Source organism: Montipora capricornis, chromosome 8 (assembly GCF_036669925.1).
Source record: "Montipora capricornis isolate CH-2021 chromosome 8, ASM3666992v2, whole genome shotgun sequence".
Lineage (NCBI taxonomy): Eukaryota > Metazoa > Cnidaria > Anthozoa > Scleractinia > Acroporidae > Montipora > Montipora capricornis.
In genome coordinates, this window is record NC_090890.1 from 48,095,703 (window position 1) to 48,111,300 (window position 15,598).

A 15,598-nucleotide genomic window follows, 5' to 3' on the forward strand; every position below is an offset into this window, starting at 1 on the left:
CTTCCGACCGATGTTCATTCCTTGAAATAAATTGCCACGGTTGGCGATAGATTCGCCACCCTCTTCTCCATTGTTTATCCAAGTTTTAAACGCGGTCTTGTACATTGCTAGAAGCTTAAATAAGGGAAAGGGGCATATGATAAGTGGAATATCAGGGAGTGGAGACCTTAATGAATACCAAATAAGGCTGCAAGTAGTAATGATAGTTGTTGTACATCCATGAAGACTTTGTAACTCCTAGATAAGTGAATTAGGCAGGAAATAACATTACAAGCAAGTATAATTCAAACAAAATAAATCCCAGACAACTGCATAATCATATTCTACATAATATAAGTATGCGATACCGAAATTTATCCCACATACCACTTCTCGTGCCGGCATTTAGCCTCAGCGGTTAACCTGAACTGTAGTCGTCCCTGGACAGTGTATCGTACGTGTAACTAGTGTGCTACTATAAACCATTAGTATCACCCAACTAGTGGACTAAGGCAAATCCTGCATTTTGATTGGCTACGCTACTAGAGGACTATTATTAATGATCCTCGAATAGCGTTTTCGTTTTCTAACTTTATTATTGCGTTTTCTGTCCGACTAGTTGGGTGATACTAAAACAATTAGACCCTTCGCCCTTAAGGGTCCATGGGTCAATAGCCCATTCGGCTTCGCCTCATGGGGTATTGACCCATAGCCCTTGCGGGCTACGGGTGTAATTGTTAATTGTAGATGGAGTTAAGCGCGTCCTGGAAGGACTGAGGGATAAGATAGCCTGGTGTAGATTTATTTTAAGCCTAGAAGGTACACGTAATAAGACACTTATCGCATCAACATTGAATCTGTCATTAGGACGCTGTAGCCTGCGATATTATTGGCGCGAGAGGCTAATTAACCAGCGGCGAAGCCGCGCGGAGAATGAGGAAGGGCGCTGTGAAATAAGTATTTCGCAGCACCCTTCCCCATTCTCCGCGCGGTTTATGCCTCTCGCGCCAACAATAGGGAATAGGGAGCTTAAGGAGGCTCGAAATAGTTTCTCCTTTTTTCAAACAAATAAATATATTCTGTCCTTAGATACAGTTAGGGCAATCATATCAAGACAAAAATTGGCCAGGGTATTAAGTACCTATCGTAGATTTCTCACATTATGTTTTCCTCCAAAATAATGTTACCATGGCAACGATATTAGGCATTTCTTTGAGCCTTAAAATCAACATATGTTGTCCTTTTTGAAGAAACGGGACGGTGAAATTTTCCCATTCATCGTTACCAGATAATGTTAGAAATACTCTCTAAAATATTTAAAATTCAACAAAATCTGTAGGTCAGTTTTTCAGAAAAATAAGTTTTTTTGAATTGTGTCTCTAATTATTTTTTTCACCTACAGAATTTTTTTAAATTTGAAAGACAAACGGTTAAATTAATCTAAGCTAACATGCAAAAAAATAAAAAAAAATCACCGTCCTGAAGCAGAGATATAAACGAGTAAAGTTGCAAACTCAGGAAAAATTAGGGGATTACAAGATCAGCATTTCCGCATGCGTCACCCGCTCATTCGAGTCCGCGCGCGAGTGGAGCTACAGGTCAACGCAAACGGATTTAAGTAACTATTAAACCGTTTAAGTAGAATTTTCGTAGTTTTCGTGAATAGGAGATGTCTATTTATAGGCCATGTATATACGAATTGGAGAAAGGTAAGCGAAATTAGCGGTATTTGTTTATTTCTGGTGACCCATTTAAATAATAAGCTGACGCAAGCAGCTTACGAATTGCGTGTGCGGCTTACGCGCGCGCGCTCAGCTGAAAACCCTTTCGAGCCTCCTTAAGGAGAAATTAGAGTCACAGTTCAAAAAAACTTATTTTTCTGAAAAACTGACCTACAGATTTTGTTGAATTTTAAATATTTTAGAGAGTATTTCTAACATTATCTGGTAACGCTGAATGGGAAAATTTCACCGTCTCGTTTCTTCAAAAAGGACAACATATGTTGATTTTAAGGCTCAAAGAAATGCCTAATATCGTTGCCATGGTAACATTATTTTGGAGGAAAACATAATGTGAGAAATCTACGATAGGTACTTAATACCCTGGCCAAATTTCGTCTTGATATGATTGCCCTAACTGTATCTAAGGACAGAATATGTTTATTTGTTTGAAAAAAGGAGAAACTATTTCGAGCCTCCTTAAGCACGCGCGTTTTTGAGACGCGGACGGCAACCGGAAGCGAGCTGTTTTCCCTTTTAACTTGTCTTTACAACAACCACATTTACGTTGCTAAGTACCTTTTCTCCATTAGAGATGATTAGTACAAAAATCTGGGAGACACCACTGTCCTGGCACGCGAAATTTTCTCTTCCGGTTGCCGTCCGCGTCTCAAAAACGCGCGTGCATAAGCTCCCTAATTTAAGATCTCCGACGGCGACGGTCGACGAAAACGTCACCTCAAAATATAACTTGGCTCTATCGTAAGTCTTTCGCGATTATTCAGTCTAGTTTGCTTTGTACAATGTGGGCAAAGTATCCTAAAAATAAATTGGTGGGAGCGGTTTTAGAGTGAAAACAGAGAATGAAAGATTCTCTGTTGCTTGCTTACGTTGTCCTCAAAACCTCAAATTTGGTGATTTCACGTCGTTGTTATGCAGAGGACCGCAAAGATACTTGCTAAAATTCGTGCTGCACGTGCAGCACGATTATTTATGCTCTTTTAACCAATGATGTTATTGTTTTGTGCACAAGCTCCCTATTAACTTACCAAGGGCTGTTAAGGCACCAGGTATATCCGCAATATGTTGCTCTTGATCAAAAGATGATCCTCTCCTTCGTAGTTGTGCGTCTTGTCTGATCCCTTCCTGTATTCCATCGTCCTCAAGATGCGGCCTTAGTCCAGATAGAGACAGCGCTGGGCTTTGAACCCGGGACCCAGAAGAGGTGACACGAGGAGAAGAGGAGGAAGTTTCCAATGATGTGACAGAACGTTGTGATTGTGCAAGAGGACTTGGAGTACGCCTTCTGTACGAATCCTTGGGAAATGCCAAAACGGTTTTCGGGGGGTCAGCTGGATCCTGCATCGACTCTACTGGTTCCTGTAATAATTAAATCACAAGGAAAATGATATTTTCATAGTTGCCTAGTGTTAAGACAATCTCATATTCAACGCGCGCATATGAAATAATTGTTATTGTATAAGTAATAGGGACTTTAAGGTCTACGACGCGGTCGTAAACGAGAAAGCCACAAAACAACAATAGGGCCATTTATACGGAAGAAAATAAGACGCGTCTTCGCTTTTTTTTCTCCAGTATAAATGGCCCTAATACGGAGTTTAAGCAAAGACGACGGCTACGGCAACGAAAACGGAGTCCAAAATATAACTTTAGCGCTATCGCAAGTATTTCGAGATTATTCCGTCTTGTTCACCTTGTATAATACAGACGAACTATCCTTTAACTGGATAGGTACGAACGGTTTCAAAGTCAAAACAGGAAATGACTTTTTCATTGTTATATGCTCACGTTGTCATCAAAACCAGTCGAAACCTAAAATTTGGTGATTTCACGTTGTTGTTTTGTGGAGTACGGCAGAAATGCACGGAAATTCGTGCTGCACGTGCAGCACGAGCATTTTTCTTTTTTTAAACCAATAATATTCTTGCTTTGTGGCGTTGCCGAGCGCGTAGCCGTACTCGTCGTCTTTCCTTAAACTCCCTAATATCATTGGTTAAAGGATGCAAAATAATAGTGCTGCACGTGCGGCAAGCATTTTAGCACAAATTCGTGCGATACTCTGCACAACAACGACGTGAAATCAACAAATTTGAGGGTTTTGACGACAACGAGAGCGTAAAAAAGTGAACCTTTCATTCTCTATTTTTACTCTGAAACCAATCGTACCAATTTTTTTTAGGGTACTTCGCCCACATTGTAGGACATGAAAGAGACGGACTAAGCGCGAAAGACATACGACAGTGCAAAGTTATATTTTGAGGTGACGTTTTCGTAGATCTTAAAGTCCCTATTATGTTACCTGGGCATCCAAGATCTGCTCGTCTTCTTCCTCTTCAAACGCTGGCTCAACAATATCCGCGAATGGCAGGGGCGTTGGTCGTTTAAACTGAGGTGAGTCCGTATCCCAACGTGGTACCGAGGCCATGTATTTCGACTCGTGCTCCGAATGCCCTCTTCCTTTCTCGCTCTCGACAGACGTGTCTGGAGTACCCGGCGGCGACGGGATGACTTTTACGCGAACACTTCGTTTTCGCCGACAAACAATGTAAACGATGATCACAGCGATAAGAATCACGACAAAAGCGGCCACACAAGCGACAACGATGATCACAACAGACATTCGGTTTTGATCTTGTGGCGTGGCCACCGGCTCCTTGAAAAAAACCTGTCCGTCGATCTGCATACGTGGTAATGTTGTAATTGTTTCACCATTGAAATCGAGAGTCATTCCTTTGACGACATCGTCCCACACTTTAGCGACCGTCGCGTTCCGCTTCGATTCTGGCACTGTCATGTTAAATGAAGCCATAATGCTTCCCTTGCTGACCTTACAATCGCTTATGATTGCCTCCGGGTAATATCCTGAAAGAGTGTCAACGCAATGCTTTTCAAATTCCTCTTCCTTGCCTTTCACGATTGTGTCGTAATCTCCTTCAAAGGTAATCATCATGTTCATTGTGACAAGAGGGTCGTGACACCTTTCTGTCGACTCCAACAACTGCAGTTTGCGCTGTGGCGTAAATCCCTTACTCGCCTGATTACTGATCCAGGATGCATCTAATTCACCGGTAGATATTAAATCGGAAGCCATGAACATTGAAGCAACGTACTTCTGTCCGTTTAAGAACACATACTGAACGATCGACACGCCGATTTCGCTTGCTTCTAACGCTGAATTCTCTGCGGCAATGAGAAACTTTTCATTTTGATAGTCAGCTTTAATTAACCCTTCTACCGGCGAGCTGCCTTCTACGTTTATTTTAGTGCCCAAGATAAAAATGGTTTGGATTAACGTCTGGGCAATATCTTCTGATGAATGAGAGAAAAGAAAATATGCTTCTGCTTGTGAAGGGGAAGTTGCTGTTCCGTCCTTGTTTGCTAGTTTAACTGCCAGCTGTAAACCACATTTGTTTGAAGAACTCTCTTCGCGATTTGGAAGCTGGTAGTTCAGTGATGTGACAAATTTAGCCTTTTCCAGATAGATGAATGATAAGAAAACGGCATCGTCGTCTTCCACCACTTCGTTCCAGTTGACATCCATAGCCGATTTCTGAGAAGACGACACAGCCTTCATCTCCGTTCCACGACTGTCTGTGAATTCGGTCTTTGAAGAAGCAGCGTAAGCAACAATAAACGCAACATCGACAATGTCAAAAGAGCAATCTAAGTCGATATCACCTAAAACAACATTTGAGCAAGGTGTTACTAACCTGGTGGGCACAGATCTAAGTTCTTTATCAACTGTTCTGGAAAAAGAAACATTGACTCGAGGGACGCCACTCCTTAGAGATGTGAAAAAAGCCTCGGCGATGGTATCTGAGAGTGCCTTGGACTCTTGTAGAGGCCCGAAGATGTTGAGCATGTTTCCAGAAACTGAATATGGAAGGTCAGTTACGACGTTATCCAAGCGAAGATCGCTGGTGCTAAAAGAGATTTTTACGTGCACAGCTAAGATGCCAAGTGCTCCTGCGTTAATCCTGATCGGCATTCTCCAAATGTCATTTGCGATAAGCGAAGGAATAGCCGATCCTTCGCTGGCACCGATATCCACTTCGCCGATACCACGGAGCAAGTTGCAGTAGAACGCAATCGTGGCTGTCACACTTGTATTCGACAGAGCCGTTGCAGTGATGGTTACAATGGAGTGGCTGTCTGACAACAGAGTCACAACACCAGAATTTAAGTCCACCGATGCTGCCGCGACATCGCTGGATCTAAAAGTAAGCAAACCACTGTACATTGTAAAGTTGTCAAGCAGATGGATTGAACCGTCTGACATTGTCAGCTCGGCAAACGGTAACGCCGTTGTAACCCCTGAAAAACCGCTCAAGGTCGAGTTCACTTGCTTCAAACCAAATCGTGTTATTCCAACTATTTCGAGGATTGTTGAGGACAACGTCAGATTGACATTAGCTGAAAGACTCTGAGCAAAGGTTACTTGAAGAGAAACAATGCCGCTTAATCCATGACCGGAGATCGAGAAAAGATTTTGTGGATTAGGCCCAAATGAAAACGAACCGCCAACTTGCTGCGCGTTTGCAAAGGCGAACGTAGTATTGACCAAATTGGAGACATCTACCTGGTCTCCATTCGTCAAGTCGAGAAGAACCGTAACTAACACTCTCTGATAAATACCGGGGATGATCTGTTTGAGTTCACTGACCTCCGACGCTCCCGGAATTTCCGGGTAAAGCAGAGCTTTTGCACTAAAGGATCTATCGCCAACTACGGTGACATTGACCTCTAATGTCTGGACATTAGTCACATGAACAAGCAATTCACCAAATCCGGCCATACCATCGCTATTAGCGACTACAAAGGGCGTGCCGTCAATCGTGATGACACGAAAGAGGTTGTTGGATTTTGAAACGTCATCCAGAGTGTAGCGATGTGACTCTGCAGTTATCAATACCGAGCTTCCGTTTTTGTACACCAAACGTATTTCCAAAGCAGATTTGTGGGGAAGGCCAGCCACACCGGCGGGATTGGCTGGGGATGCAATGTACGCGTTTATTATCTTTGCCTCTGCTGCGTAATCTACACTGTCCTGTATATCAACGACACGAATCTGCAGAGTGGCGGTGACTTGTCTTCTGTTGTGAATTTCAGAGCTACTGTCAGATACATTGATTACCAAATTGTGTTTACTGATTGTCTCGAAGTCCAACGCCTTTGCTAATGTGATGACACCTGGAATAATATCAATTTGTTTATCAACCTCTAGTATAATTGCTTAGGTGATTATAAAGACGCGCGCGTTCTGTTTTGTATGGCTTGACATAATCACCCCGCACGGCGTGCGGCTTCGTTCCCAGGGTCTCGCTTCTGCCCTTCCCTTCCCTTCTCCCAAACATGATCTCTTCTCTAAATTAACGATCATCGTTAATTAGTAATTTGCATTGAGTTTACTATCATCGTTAATTTTGGTCACTGTGTCCCAGGGACTTGTGGTAGCAGAAAAAATAAGGCAAATTAAAAAGTCATATCCGTGGACTGGGATTTGAACCTACAGTTTTTACCCCATGGGAATCGCTTCTTTCTGCTTCACCACTGAACTGAGGATCAAGACAAAGCGTTCTCTTTTTTTTTTTTAACGATTTATTTAAGCCTCCCGTAGAATATCACAGCTCAAGAGTAGTTTGGCCTAAGCTTTGATTTGAAAATGTTTAGCTTTGGCGTGAAGTTTGGTAACCGACCTTTTGCAGTGTTAGATATTGTTTGTTGCCGGGTGACAATAGAGCATTATCAAATACGTATTCTCAGTTTTCACATGACGTCACGGCCGCCATGTTGGAGCCCATAAACAAAAAAAATGGCGGCCATGTTGGAGCCCCGACCAAATCTTTTGGGAATTTAATTCTATTATTATGCAAACGCTTTCTTTTGTTTTCATTGAAAAACATGGCTGTTGATCACGTGAGTGAAAACCGTTAACTCTATGAAGCCAGCGAGGTGATGATCAAGTGGCTAAATGATGCGTCAATCAACAGCTGGGTCTCATCAAGTTGAACCTCTATCTAGCTCCCATACTTGGCTCAGGAGTCAACCCTTCCTGAGTAGATTTATTTATAGAACACCTCCCTTGGGCGATTCAGCACGTCTACTGTTGTAAAAGCCGATCAAAACAAAGGTCTCTCAGCGTCAATATGATACTTTTCGCGGGAAAAACCTGTTCTTAAAAACAAAAATTTATTTCAGAAAGAGTTGACTCAAGTGAATTAATGGAGATAGAGTTTCCGCTTGGCGAGCTCCTGTCAACACACATTCCCTGATTCGAGTTCTGTGTCCATACACTTGGGTTATAATATTAACAAAAGTCCATTTCTCATCATCTATATCAAACTTCCAGTCTTCTAAATTAACGTTAATAGTAATTAAATTCAGAGCAAATTATGAATCAACGATAATCGTCAATTCAGAGGTGGAGAATGGGTTGCTTTTCCCCTGCTCTAAGGGAAGGGGAGAAGAGAGACCCTGGGAACGAGGTTGCGTGAAGTGACCACTACACCACTGCACTAAATCACTAATCTACAAAATGGCAACCACTCCATACGTTGCCTGGAATCAAGAGAAAACAAAAAGGGAGAAACGGAGAAAAGCAGATATTACCGGAGCTTGTGAATTTAACAAAAGTTATTTCTAGAAACGGAAGTCTGTCTCCTTTAACATCTGTAAGGACATGACATCGCATTAACTCTTCGAAGCGAAACAAAATCATATTGCGAAATGGGATTGCATCATGACCCAAGAGTAAGATTTACCTAAATTGACCCAGTGCCCACCAGGGTCAGAAAAGTGTCTATTTTTAAACAAGGTTTTTTCAGGAAAATAAACAATAGACCTAATCGGCTAACTCAATGTTGTATCCAATTTAAACGCTGCTTTGCGAATATAGCGTTTTGTTCCAGGTATTTCCATATCATTTAAATGTGAATATTACATTCAAACGCAAATGCAAGACAAAAAGAATCTTAACCCCGGGAGATTTGAATTGGGTACAACATTGAGTTAGTCGATTTGGTCTATTGTTTATTGTCCCAGAAATCTTGGTTTATAAATAGACACCACCGGCTTTTCTGACTCTAATGGGGACAAACTTGATACCAGATTCTTACTCTTGGGTAATAGATTCTTGATTGAATTTAATTTCTTCTTTTCAACTCCCAGTATTATCTAATGTCAATTTCACGACCTACCTGTGGTACTGTTAATGGTAAAAACCTCTAAACTGTTCCCAGCGGTGATTGAGTAAGACAAAATCCCATCTTCTCCAAAGTCATCGTCAGTGGCGTTGACATCAAACACAACGGATGCTATGCTCGTGTTTTCGCTCAGCTCTATGACTTGATTGTCACTGTGTTGCAATACAGGTGAGAATTCATTGACACTTTGAACAGTGATTGTGACTGGGACAGAGTTGTTTAGGGGGCTTGGGGAGCCACGATCCGTGACAAATATGTCCAAGTTGTAAGTATGGTCTGCGCTGTGGTTCTGAGTTTCTAAATCCAGGCTCTTGGCCGCGCGAATAATGCCTTGGATTGACTCGATGCTGAAGAGGCCTCTCTCATTGCCGCTAGTTATGGAATACACAAGGTCACCGTTTGTTCCCAGATCAGGATCAGTGGCCGCAACAGTGAAGACTTCGCCGCCGGTTGGCACGTTTTCGTTGACGATTGTAGAATAACGATTGTTAGAAAAGCTAGGCGGATTGTCGTTTACATCAGTCAAGCTCAAATGGACAGTTGTTGTTCCAGTTTTCTTAACCGAACTCGATTGGTCTTCCGCTTGGACCACAAGGTCAAATATGCCCTGCGACTCACGATCCAAGGTTTCAAGAGTAGTTATTTCACCAGTGATGGGGTTTATAAAGAACATTAGGCCATCATTCCCGCCAATGATACTGTATCTTATTTCCCCGTCTGATCCAAAGTCAGCATCACTTGCATTAGCACGGTAAATAAAGCTTCCTTCAGCAATGTCTTCACGGACTGTAACTGACACATCTGCAGCCGGGAAACTTGGCGCGAATTCATTGCGGAGAAGAACATGAACCAACAGGGTGGTGTTAGAGTAAAGCATAGGTATTCCGGAATCTTTTGCAATCACTAGTAATGAATTCGTCCAAGTGGTAATCTGCCTTTTGTCCATGTCAAGTGACGCTAAAAAAGAAATTAAAATGCCTGGTTAGTGAAAAGAAAGATATGATGGTGTCTTTAGCGTTGAGGTTCCTTAAGGAACTTGAGTTCAACCATTAAGAGCTGTTTAATAGTGTCTTGGGGGAGGCACGGTGGCCTCATGGTTAGTGCGCTCGACTCCGGATCGAGTGGTCCGGTTTCGGGTCCCGGCGGGGGACATTGTGTTGTGTTCTTGGGCAAGACACTTTACTCTCACGGTGCCTCTCTCCACCCAGGTGTATAAATGGGTACCGGCGAAATGCTGGGGGTAACCCTGTGATGGACTAGCATCTCATCCAGGGGGGAGTAGAAATACTCCTAGTCGCTTCATGCTGATGAAACCGGGGATAAGCGCCGGCCTGATGGACCTTCTGGCTCGTAATCACTTTAATCACTTTACTTTACTAATAGTGTATTTAAAATCACGAGTTTAGTAACGAAGCCTGGTTGGAGCCGACCTCTTTTAATCAAACCTTTTTAGTTGTCCTGTATACAAGCCGCAAACTTGTGGGCATTAGAAAATATCATTTCTATAAAAAAAAAAAAAAAAAAAAAAAACACGGGCCTAAAAAGGTAACCTTCATCATCACCGTCATATAAAAAGTAGGTAAGTCATTTAATAACTTTAAGTGCTGAATAGGTACATAGTAACTTGATGAGAGACCACAGCAGTACTAGTGTTATGTACACAACTTAACCAAAAACATGTTCGAGTCAGTTGTTAGAGCCCCGGCTCAGCAAATTCAGTCGCGTTTTGCCTTTCGTGCAGTTTTATTTTCTCTTTTCCTTTGCCATTCCTTATTTTCGCACAGCCCACCCTTTCCCTAATCACGCTCTCTTACCGTTAACGATGAGTTCACCAGTAGATGAATTAAGACGCCAGAACTCGCTTGAATCGCTTGACACCATCGAATAAGATATCAGTCCGTTTAATCCGCTATCAGGGTCCGTAGCAAAAAACGTGAAAACGCTTGAGCCAAGCACCGCGTCTTCCCCAACGTTCACAGAGTACTGGGATTGAGAGAATGTAGGGACATTGTCATTCATATCCAGAACAGTCACGTGTAAGGAGAAGACCGCGTACTTCACGTTTCCCTCGGGATCATTATCACGTGCCTGGATTATCAACGTGTAAGATGGACTGGTCTCGTAGTCGAGCGTGGATACCAGTCTTAATTCACCACTGGAAGTATTGATCATGAATTTGCCCTCGCTGTTACCTACAAATAAAGGAAATGCAATGTTCCTGTTATTCAATGTCTGTCAATCCGTTAGCTCTGAAGTTGGTACCAGAGGAAGCAGAAGATGCGTTTTTTTTTACGAATATTCAGTAAAGCGATGGCTAGACGGATCAAGGAAATTTTGAAACAAACGAAGGCGCCTCTTTGAATAAAGATGCGGCCTACGGCCGCGCGTTCTTCTCAATTTCGGCGTAATGACTTCTGGTTCCATAAAAACTCAAACATGATTGGAAATAGAAAGCAAAGTCCGGTGACAAACATGAGGATAACGAAGCAAAACTGAAGTAAAATTTTTAGTGACTTAACGTTTCGTATGTCTCAAGATACATTTAAAATTACTCAAATTCACAAAATTCACAAGCTACTAAAATTACTGTTGTATATTTAAAAAATTGAAGCTACTTGAAGGTTACTTCTGAAGATGTATCATGTTGAGACATACGAAACGTTAAGTCACTAAAAAAGGGAATTTTAGTTATGCGCTTGTCTAGCCTCAAGTTTGTCACCGCAGTTTGCTTTCTATTTCTAATCAAGCTTCGTTGGCCAAAGACGAAAAGTATCTACTACTCAAACATGGTTCTTGGAATAACTTTAAGAACACCCGGAATTAGTCATGACGTTTGCAGATACCTTGGAAAGATTGAAGAACTTCAGACACGACAGGGTGCACTTCTAAGTTGTCTTTACAAAGCACAATCCCTGAGCTCATACATTTTAAACAAAACCGTAAACAGGAAACCCAGAGGGATTTAACTTAAAGGGCCAAACGTAACTTTACCCTGCAAACATCATCTTTTGGAGGAGAAAAATGGGAAGAAAAAGAGAGATGGACAGCTTGCTCAAAGAATAGTGACTAAAAGGCCATACATGTCCAATACACCGACATAATGAGATTGTAATGAGATTCCTGGTACGTCACAAGGTTGGGGACACTTTGTGATGTCTATTGTGAAGTGCTATGAATCTCATTATGTCGGTGTATTGGGCAACCCTCTAAAAGGCTTCGAAAAAGACAAAGCCACGTATCAAATAGCAACATGAACAGTACCTGAGTCAATGACATAAGAAATTCTTCCTTGGTCACCAAAGTCTTCGTCTGTAGCATTAACTTGTACCACAAGGACACCATCACCAACATCGGCGTTCTCGGCAAAAATAAAGTTGAACGAGGCTTCGTGAAGAAGCTGAGGTGTGAATTCATTGGCGGGAGTAATGGTTATATTAAGTATAACGCTGGAATTAAGACTCTGTGGAGTTCCGAGGTCTTTTACAAAAATCACCAAGGAATGAGTGAGGACAGGCATGGATTCCTGTTCAAGATCACAAGACTTGTTCACTTTGACATCTCCCGTTACGCTGTCGACAACGAACAGCTCGGCTTCGTTTCCGCTCAGAATCGAATAACGAAGCTCACTGTTAAGACCCTCATCTGGGTCAGTAGCTTGAAGCGTGAAAACGACGTCACCAACACTGGCAGTCTCCGAAAAGTTAGCGGCGATTGATGGAGTGTTAAATGAAGGAGCATTGTCATTTATGTCGGAGATGATAACCTCGACTGTGCCGTCTGCATAGCGTACTTTCTCTGGCACGGCGCCGTCTGAAGCGCGTACCGTTAACGTAAAAACGGCAATTGTTTCACGGTCAAGCTCTCCTAAAGTTGTAATATTTCCCGATACGGAATCTACCTCAAACTTGTTCCCAGTGTTCCCAGCAACTATGGAGTAGTAAACGTCGCCTTGGGAACCCGAGTCTCGATCAGTTGCCGTTACCGTGGTTACAAATACGCCAATAAGAGCATCCTCGGATAGAGTAGCGTTGTAAAATCCATGTGGAGGCTCAAACACCGGTGAATAGTCATTGACATACTTGACTTCAAACGGCTGTGAGTTTACCTGTAGAGTAAAAGAATTTAAGGGTTAGGAATCAGACATCGCTTTTCCAATTGCTACCCAGCTTTTTACCGAGGCCCCGCCAGTCAATTCGCATCCGTGACGTCATTGGGTTGAATAGTATCATCGCTCCAACAATGAAACCCGAGTCTCTATGAAAATCGGAGGCGTAGTAACTGCAATAGATAAAGACGGACATATGTAGAACGGACAAACAAGGAAAAGCAATGCGGTTGCAACGATATTTGGAGTATCTGATTTTCTTTCATGTTCTTTCTTGGACAACGAAAAGGTAAGCCCTCGTTATTCTGAATACGTGATGACAATCACACCGCTGCGTGTGTCTCTTTAAAATACGTGATGAACTATGAAGACATACGAATAATAGTGGGGTATGTCAAAACCCTAACCCCAACCCCAACCCTAGCCCTTCTGTGCTCTTGTTCTAAAGGTAACTTCAAAGTAACTTTTGTTGGTTACCTACATACAAGCAGAAAAACTCGAACAATACATATTTTTACATACACATTTACATTTTTACATTTTACATATTTCAACATCTTAATTGAATGACTAAGTGTTTGTAATTGTATGATCCATTACCAACTTGTAAGTTCAAACTGTTTTTAATTTGTAAATTTTTGTTCATTACCTTATACTTCAACACGTTAAATAACTAAATGTTTGTAATAATTGTATTCTCCGTTGCCAACTTGCATTTCAACGAAAGATAGATTCTTTTACTTGGGGAGGCCTAATTTACATAAGCTTAGTAGTTTTTTTAAGCCTCCTTTCCACCAATGTAATTCAATAATTTTCCTCTCCATCTTCTCTTTTTTGATTGTTCATATTTGTACTTTAATTTCTTTTTTCTGTGGCAAATAATAATAATAAAAAATATGACGAGCCCATGACATTCCAATTACTAGTTCGAATGCACTACCAATGAGCTAGAGAAGACTCGTGGATTCTTAGGCAATTTAACTTCGTTCACGTGACCCTGGGCAGAAAACTTACCATCTCTCTTAATAGGAAGTTTAAGCAAAGACGACGGATACGGCAACGACAACGTTAATATTATTGGTGGAAAAAGGAATAATACTCGTGCTGCACGTGCAGCACGAATTTCTGTGCATTTCTTTGCCGTACTCCACAAAACAGCAACGTGAAATCCTCAGATTTTAGGTTTTGACGACAATGGTTGGGGTCACACTTGAGAAAAAGGCAGTGCAACAATGGTGTTGACACAACTCTGTCAATTCTCTGGTGTTTTGAATCCCTAGGAGAACAATGAACAATAGAACTTGATGTAGCACTGATGTGAACTCCCTAATGCGACCGGAACCAATATAAGCATGCAACAATGAATCATTCATCTTCTATTTTTACTTTAAAACCGTTCGTACCCATCGAGTTACAAGATGGTCCGCCCGTAATGTACAAGGTGAACAAGACGGAATAATCGCGCGAAATACTTACGAGCGCTAAGTTATATTTTGGAATGATGTTTTCGTTGACGTTGCAGCCCATGTCCTTGCTTACACTCCCTAATATCATAACGAAGGATACATTACTACAGTTTTATTGGGTGGCATTTAATTTGCTTTAACAATGTTAGGTGAACCTACCGTATGTCCATAACTGGACTGGAAGGCAAGTTCATAACCAGTACCATAGTAAGAGATAGACAGGTTGCTAAACTCCGCTCTTTCGTCAATAACTGTCTCATTTAACACTCCATTCAATGTTCCATTTAAAGCCGAAGGCTTGAGCGAAACTGCAATCGACCAATCACCTTTGAGCGGATCTCCGCGCAGCCGCGTTGCAACATCTCGTACTTCCACAACGGGAGCAACACCGAAGATCTCTGATTGGTTGGCATTTCCAGGCTGTGTTATTACTTGGAGGTAGAATTCCCGCGAAGAGACGTTGAAAGCATCCGATGTTTCCGACAAACCAGAATATGAAGAGGGCGGTTCAGTGATGACAGCAAATTCGATCCGATATCCTTGGGCGACATCGTAGAAGTTTAAGTCAAGAAATTCTACCCTCCCCAACGTTGGTACGGATATCAATGTGGTACCGTTTATCACAGAGTTGCTTACTCCAACCATAGTCGCATTAATTTGCCAAGTTCTCCCCCTCCAGCCTATGTTGTCGACTAAAGCGTCTGGAAACACAGTTCTTATCTCCAGGATGGGCTGACTACCGCAGATCACCGTATCATTGCAGTCTCCAGGCTGTTGAGCCATCTTAAGGTAAAACAATCTTTCTGAAACATTGAACGATGAAGAGTTGACGCTAAAAGCGTAACTAGACGGGGGTAATGTTGCCGCTTCCAACTCGAGGATGTAGTTTTCGCCAGAGATGTCAACGCTGAGATTTGTGAACTGTGCAACACCTGGGATAAATATAAAATTTCTATCAAATAAGTACTATTCTCGAAAGGCTCATGTGTGCAGCAAAAAATTAATAAAAGTTAATCTCGCAGCGAGTGAGGATCTACCACAATTTATAGCCCACCATTAATTTTTACGCGATTTTATTGCGTACTTCACGTCAAGTAGTGTAAATTC

At 42.0% G+C, this 15,598-nt stretch overlaps 1 protein-coding gene across 1 annotated transcript in view; it reads right to left on the bottom strand.

Moving 5' to 3' along the window:
• The window catches only part of LOC138014080 (fibrocystin-L-like), an 84,723-nt gene that overhangs the window by 3,655 nt on the left and 65,470 nt on the right, over positions 1-15,598 (bottom strand). The window contains exons 36-41 of the mRNA XM_068861108.1: positions 14,651-15,423; positions 12,182-13,025; positions 10,735-11,112; positions 8,915-9,877; positions 4,018-6,908; positions 2,747-3,077 (exon numbers count right to left, since the gene is read on the bottom strand). Coding sequence (XP_068717209.1) covers positions 2,747-3,077; positions 4,018-6,908; positions 8,915-9,877; positions 10,735-11,112; positions 12,182-13,025; positions 14,651-15,423 — 6,180 coding nt within the window. The remainder of the gene's footprint in view (positions 1-2,746; positions 3,078-4,017; positions 6,909-8,914; positions 9,878-10,734; positions 11,113-12,181; positions 13,026-14,650; positions 15,424-15,598) is intronic.